Here is a 7,500-nt window from a genome sequence, read left to right on the forward strand (position 1 = left end):
TCAGCCAGCCAATGGAAGCACAACCGGAGTTCCAGACCAGGGAGTACAATTAGAGAGCGGCACAGCGTTACAGACCAACAGTACTTCAGCCAAAGTAGGAAGAGTCTGCCTGCAAATAGTTCCTGTGAGGGTGCGAAGAAATGACTTAAGCAAGACCGTGGAAACGTACGCTCTTCTCGACACTGGGTCAGATGTCTCCTTATGTGACAAGAATCTAGCAACGGAGGTGGAATTCAAGGCCAACAGAAGCAGTTTTTTTCTGACAACCCAAGAAAACGTGAATAGCCCAAGATTTGGCACGGAAATTAATTGCTTAACGGTAGAACCTCTCGATAGTACTGACAAAATAGAAGTAAATAGGCTGTGGACCGTGGACAGATTGAACGCCTCAAGTCGAAGCATTCCTTCCGAACTGGATGCTAAGCAGTGGCCACATCTGGCTGACATCAACTTACCAAGTATCGAAGAAAGGGAAGTTCGATTAATCATTGGCACAAAACACCCCAGATGCCTTCTGGTATTAGAAGAAAGACGCGGTAATAAAGGGGAACCATATGTAATACGTACACCTCTTGGCTGGGCACTCATGGGTCCAATGACGAATGTTTCAAGATGATTTGCAATCACCTCACCGTAAATTCGTTAGATCCAGTGAAGTCATGGAAGACACCCAAGATCTCCTCATGCAGCAAGCAGAACGATTCTGGGCAAAGGAAACAACTGGAGTGGATACTGAATCCAAGGCCTGTATGTCTCTAGAAGACAAGAAAGTTCTCAGGACCATGGAACAATCAGTTAAACTGCAAGATGGACACTACCAAGTAGCCCTACCTTGGAGAGAGTTCCCACCCTTCTTGCCGTACAACAGACCCTTGGCAGAACGGAGACTGCGAATGTTAAAGAGAAGATTCCTGCAAGATAACGAGCTTTTCAAAGAATTACAAAGGCACAATGGAAAAATATCTTGCTGACGGCCATGCAAGAAGAGTACCGCCCGAAGAGCTTCATGTGAAGGACAGACCGCTGTGGTATCTACCTCACCACCACGTATTGAACAAGCCTGAAAAGACTAGAGTGGTGTTCGACTGTGCAGCCAAATACAGAGGGACATCCCTCAACGACCAACTCTTAACAGGACCAGACCTTACAAATTCTATTCTTGGTGTCTTGACCAGATTTCATGAAGATCGCGTTGCACTGTCAGCAGACATCAAGTGTATGTTCCACCAGATAAGAGTTCCACCTGCAGACCGTGACGCATTCAGATTCCTTTGGTGGCCAACGGCGATTTAAATCAAGAAGCAGTCGATCATCGAATGGAAGTCCATTTATTTGGCGCAACATCATCGCCCAGCTGCTCTAGTTTGCATTGAGGAAGACGCCGAAGATAAACAAAGAAGACTTTGAAGAGGAAGTTGTGAAAACCGTCAAGAGAAATTTTTACGTAGACGATTGTCTCAAGTCAGTAAAGTCTGTTGACTGCGCCATCCAAATCGTAGTGCAGCTACGTGACCTTCTCTCCAAAGGTGGATTTCGACTCACAAAATGGCTGAGCAGCAATTCAAAGGTACTAAATTTCATCCCACACGAAGAGAGAGCCCCATCGTTTATTGGACAAACCACCCCATTCAGCGAGCATTGGGCAGCCTTCACTGGAATATGGAGACAGACATGTTTACCTTTAAAGTGAACCTCAAAGAAAAACCGAACACTCGCAGGGGCATACTCTCGTTGACAAGTTCACTTTATGATCCACTTGGTCTGGTTGCTCCAATCATTCTACCCGCCAAGAAATTGTTACAAGACCTGTGCAAACAGAAACTAGGCTGGGATGATCCAATCAATGATGACGACAAAGAAAGATGGGAAAAGTGGAAAAATCAATTGTCTGGACTGCCCAAAATTAAAGTCAACAGATGTTTTTTTAGGCCGGTTGGCTTTGGAGAATTGAAGCTTGTTGAGCTCCACAGCTTCGCAGACGCATCACAAGTGGCCTATGGTGCTGTGTGTTACCTTAGGTTGGTGGACGTCAATGACAGAATGCATTGCGCATTTCTTGTCGGAAGATCTAGCCTGGCCCACGTAAGGCCCATGACCGTGCCGAGATTGGAACTCTGTGCAGCAGTCTTGGCCGTCCAGCTGAAACAGTCCATAAAGGAAGAATTGGACATTCCAGTTACAAAGTCGACGTTCTGGTCAGACTCAACGTGCGTGTTGCAGTACATTAAAAATCAGTCAAGAAGATTTCACACATTTGTGGCAAATAGGTTGTCGATTATTCACGAACTTTCGACCCCTTACCAGTGGAGACATGTACCTTCTGAGCTCAACCCAGCAGATGAAGTTAGTCGAGGTCTTACAGTGCAAGACATGATCAACAACAGCAAATGGTTGAATGGCCCGATTTTCTTACGCAAGAATGAAGAATCTTGGCCTAGCGATCTCACAAATGCTCAAAATGAACTGTCAGATGACGACCCAGAAGTGAAACTTGACGTTCAGTCTCGCAGCCAAACGTTAGCACACCGCCCAAATGAAGATTTTCTCTCTCAAGTTTGATTCAGCGCCACTCGTCGAGGGAAAAAATTGAAGAGAACTGTGGCTTGGTTTGTTGAGATTTAAATCATGGTTTATTACTAGATACAGCCAAAGATCAAAGAATGCAAGTGTGAAAATGTTATCGGTGGACGAATTGCAAAGGGCTGAAAGAGAAATTGTCAAGCATGTGCAAGGAATTTCTTTCCCAGAGGCCCTTCGAGCTTTGCAGAAGATGAAAGTAGGAAACATCTGCAAGGAACATTGTAAAGGGAGGGTGGGGTACGATAGTAGTACTGGCGAAGATCAGGAAGGGATAGGTGAGTAGAATAAGGGAGAAAAAGATGTCTTGCTGTTTTTAGACTCCCTAAAAAAATCCAAGCCCCTGCTTTTTAAATACACCCCACAAAAAGAAAAACCCATTTTTCAGACAGTTGATTAAAACTGAAACCAGCTAAAAAAATTAAACTGGTTTCAAAAGAAAAACTTTATTAGACTGGACTTTACCTGGGCAACCTGTTCCGTCTCCTCCATATCCTTTTTTGCAAGTGCAATTGTAAGATCCTATGATATTGGTACAGGTGGCATTCGCGAGACAGTTGTTTTCAGATGAACACTCGTCAATGTCTGGAACCAAATGAAACATAACAAAGGGAACTGGAGGACTACACTTTCAAACAAACCACTACACAAGGTGGATGTGTGCGAAAACATCGCGTGACTAACGGGCATGCTAGGGGGGCAAAACAAAACTGTAAGCATCAGTCGCGATAATACCTTCGTTACATCGTTTTCACTTTACCTGAGCAGTTTCTTCCGTCTCCTGTAAATCCTTCTTTGCAAGTGCAATAGTAAGATCCTTTGGTATTCGTACACGTGGCATTCACGTGACACTGGTTTTCAGACGAACACTCGTTAACGTCTGGAACAAGTTAAACATCAGGAAAAATCAATAGTTAGTTATTGAAGCTCTTTTAGTGAGAGTGCGTCTTTCAAAGCTCCTGTCTCGATCTTGCAATAAAAGCAATCTACTACCGATCTCGCTGTTAACTAGATTTCTGTCGGCACTCGTGATGGAGATGGAATTAGATTAAAATATCTATTAACATGAACGCATGCCATGCTTCTTGACGGTAAGATCTGGGAACTTTTATTTGCGAATTAAGTATTATACACAGCCAACCCAAAAATTGAGCTACTTAATTGCTTTGAAAAATCCTATATCGATCGCATTTCTGAAAGAAGCTCTCAATTTTCTGCAAGTTGCTGTAGATTAAATTCTCCTGGTAGAGACGTTTTCAACTAACATCCCTTTGTTTTGGACCAGGTCGTCCCAAATGTATATGTTCTGAACAAGATTAAGTGAATGATTCAAATACGATTAGAGGCTAGATATCAGGCTATTCAACTTTAAAATGGCACGCCGTTCGATTCTTTGGCATCCGTCAAATTACTCTCGGAGCTACGTGGCTGAAACCGATTAACAGAACATTTCGTAAGGCTCAACTTGTTAGATGGGATCTTAACGTTTGGGTCAATTTATATACTAGAGACGCATCATCCGTCAAGATGAATTATCTGTCCAGTTTACATACTACAAAAGGGTCATCCGTCTGCGACGAATTTGGGCAAAATAAGATTCTTCGTCTGATAATTTGTATATATATAAAACGGCCGAATTTATACTAGAGACGAATAACTCGTGTAGACACGAGAAATCGATGTTTTGTTTTCTTTCATGTTTTTCTACTAGTTTACTATATTTGCACTGATTTTTTATCGGCTCTATTTAATTTGCTGTCATTTGTCATCGCTTAATTGTTGTATCGTGTATCTCGTTACGTTCGTGAGATATTTCTAAATTTGCCTAAATTCCGCATGCAGTAATTAGTCAGTATTTGCTTCGTTATCGCGTCTATTCAATGTACTTAAGTTCTGTTGCCTAATCATATGTAATTGCCTTTGTTCATTTCGTCGATTCATTAGGTATTCGTCTTTCGTATAAAAGTATTGTATTTCCTTTTGTAAGTCAGTTGTTGTACCCGGAGTTGCCGTACAGATCTTGTAAGTAGTTAATTTTTCAGTCGTGGTTTTTGGCGTTCTGAAGTTTAGTTTTTTTCGTATTTTGCTTGTAACTTTGTATTTCTATATTTCCTTTTTTATAGTGAATCGTTAAGTTAAAGTACGAATTTTCAAACTGTACAGGAGTTCAATTACATTCATTCAAAGATCTGGTGAATGAAATGTCGTCCGGGTTTGGCATGAGTCGAAGAAGACGCCGTGGTTATTCAGATGAAGCCCTTGACAACGTGAGATTAAAGAATTCAAGAGCAGGATATTTGTCCAGAGTTACGACCCTGCGTAGATCGATTGAACCGCTTTTCAATGATATACGAAATGTGAACGAAGTGGCAGAGAAATTACTCGAAATAGACAACGCCTTTCATTGTTTTGAAAAGGCCCATTACGATTACATCGCGACGATTTCTGACGATGCCGAAGAATGGCAAAAGGAAGCACGGTATTTTACGGAGCAAACTCGCAAAAAGATGGACTTCGATGCGAAAGTAGAAAAATGGATTCATAATGCGAAACCTCCACTGGCACCAATCGCGTCGAATGAAGTGGACGAGGATAAGACACGCCCAAACGTTCCTTCGAGCTATTCATTGGTAGTACAACCTCAGGCCGAACAAGCACTGGCGAGTCTAAATTCAGAGCTCAAGAGTCGAAGGGAAGAGTTGTTACGCTTGGAGGAAGAAATAAAATTAAAGCTAAGAGTACTGGAGGCAGAGCATGAAATTCTGAAAACAGAACTGGAAGGCAAGTGGTCGAAGGGCGAAGAACCTGCACTCACTGAGGTACCAGACACTTTTGACCAACCATATTGGCCGAATGGCAAACGAAGCAAAGAACCATTGGCAAGTATGCCAAAAAGCGGTGATCCTGAGCTTCGAGTCAGCGAACAGAAGCCTGAATGGAGGTTCAACCCAAATGCTCGTGAATTTCCAGGTTTGCCATTCACTTCCTCCGCTGCTCCTGCTCACAGTGGTCCTGGAGATTCTATGTGGTCTCAACAATTCATGGAAAAGGTGGCAGTAACGATTAAACAAGGATTTGCACTACCACAGAAGGAGCTAACAGTCTTCAATGGTGACCCCCTCGAATACTGGAGTTTTATCACATTGTTTCAAAACAGCATCGAAGCAAATGCAGCAAGTGAAAGCGAAAAGCTCATGTATTTACTACAGTACTCATCTGGTGCAGCAAAGGACACTATCAAATGTTGTTTGGTTATGGACCCGTCCATAGGATATCAGAGGGCAAGAATGCTGCTTGAAGAAAGATTTGGACAACCCTTCACCATTGCGTACGAGCATGTCACAAAACTGACTCATGGACGCCCTCTTAGGGCAACGGATCGTAAAGGATTATTGGCGTTTGCTGACCAGTTAAAGAGCTGTGAACATACTTTGGAGTCAATTGGTTACCTGGACGAAATTAATAGTGCCGATAATTTAAGACGAATTGTCATGAGACTCCCTTTCCATCTTCGTACAAAGTTCGTTGAGGTTGCTGATCAGATTCAACAAAGTGGACAACGTCCTAATATCAGTCACATTGCCGAATTTGTCAAGGTGAAAGCTCGCGCTACAAATAACCCAGTATTTGGATGTCTGATGGACACAGAACGCGAGAGAACAGACAATCTGAGGCGAAGACCGAAGACTAGAAAACCTTTATTTCCAAATGAGCGAGGTACCGCCTTTAACACTAGAGAATCAGAACTCAGAGAATCCTCAAGTTACTCTCCAAATTCGGAATTCTCTTCGACAAAGTATCAGAAGTGTCCGCTGTGCAACGCAGCCCATCCGTTAGTGAGGTGCCAGATTTTTGCTGAGAAAACCTTTGAAGAACGTCTGCAAGTAATGCGAAAGGCTCAGCTATGTCACAATTGCTTTAAGTACGGCCATATAGCTCTGGGGTGCTTGGCGAAGAAAGCCTGCGATGTTCAAGGCTGTCGAAGGAAACACCATACCTTGCTCCACCCTCCATCTCAGCCAGCCAATGGAAGCACAACCGGAGTTCCAGACCAGGGAGTACAATTAGAGAGCGGCACAGCGTTACAGACCAACAGTACTTCAGCCAAAGTAGGAAGAGTCTGCCTGCAAATAGTTCCTGTGAGGGTGCGAAGAAATGACTTAAGCAAGACCGTGGAAACGTACGCTCTTCTCGACACTGGGTCAGATGTCTCCTTATGTGACAAGAATCTAGCAACGGAGGTGGAATTCAAGGCCAACAGAAGCAGTTTTTTCTGACAACCCAAGAAAACGTGAATAGCCCAAGATTTGGCACGGAAATTAATTGCTTAACGGTAGAACCTCTCGATAGTACTGACAAAATAGAAGTAAATAGGCTGTGGACCGTGGACAGATTGAACGCCTCAAGTCGAAGCATTCCTTCCGAACTGGATGCTAAGCAGTGGCCACATCTGGCTGACATCAACTTACCAAGTATCGAAGAAAGGGAAGTTCGATTAATCATTGGCACAAACACCCCAGATGCCTTCTGGGTATTAGAAGAAAGACGCGGTAATAAAGGGGAACCATATGTAATACCTACACCTCTTGGCTGGGCACTCATGGGTCCAATGACGAATGTTGAAGATGATTTGCATCACCTCACCGTAAATTTCGTTAGATCCAGTGAAGTCATGGAAGACACCCAAGATCTCCTCATGCAGCAAGCAGAACGATTCTGGGCAAAGGAAACAACTGGAGTGGATACTGAATCCAAGGCCTGTATGTCTCTAGAAGACAAGAAAGTTCTCAGGACCATGGAACAATCAGTTAAACTGCAAGATGGACACTACCAAGTAGCCCTACATTGGAGAGAGTTCCCACCCTTCTTGCCGTACAACAGACCCTTGGCAGAACGGAGACTGCGAATGTTAAAGAGAAGATT

At 43.3% G+C, this 7,500-nt stretch overlaps 2 protein-coding genes across 2 annotated transcripts in view; one reads left to right on the forward strand and one right to left on the reverse strand.

Annotated features, from left to right (window-relative positions):
* Nucleotides 1-7,500, reverse strand: part of LOC138057530 (pro-epidermal growth factor-like) — a 30,486-nt gene that overhangs the window by 9,425 nt on the left and 13,561 nt on the right. The window lies entirely within an intron of this gene.
* Nucleotides 5,619-6,854, forward strand: LOC138057568 (uncharacterized). Its single transcript, XM_068903541.1, has one exon. It carries the CDS (start codon nt 5,619-5,621, stop codon nt 6,852-6,854), a length of 1,236 nt encoding a protein of 411 aa, XP_068759642.1.

Source organism: Montipora capricornis, chromosome 7 (genome assembly GCF_036669925.1).
Source record: "Montipora capricornis isolate CH-2021 chromosome 7, ASM3666992v2, whole genome shotgun sequence".
NCBI lineage: Eukaryota > Metazoa > Cnidaria > Anthozoa > Scleractinia > Acroporidae > Montipora > Montipora capricornis.

Excerpts from the sequence above, each read along its gene's own strand:
- LOC138057568 (XM_068903541.1), top strand. The coding sequence starts at position 5,619 with ATGGAAAAGGTGGCAGTAACGATTAAACAAGGATTTGCACTACCACAG.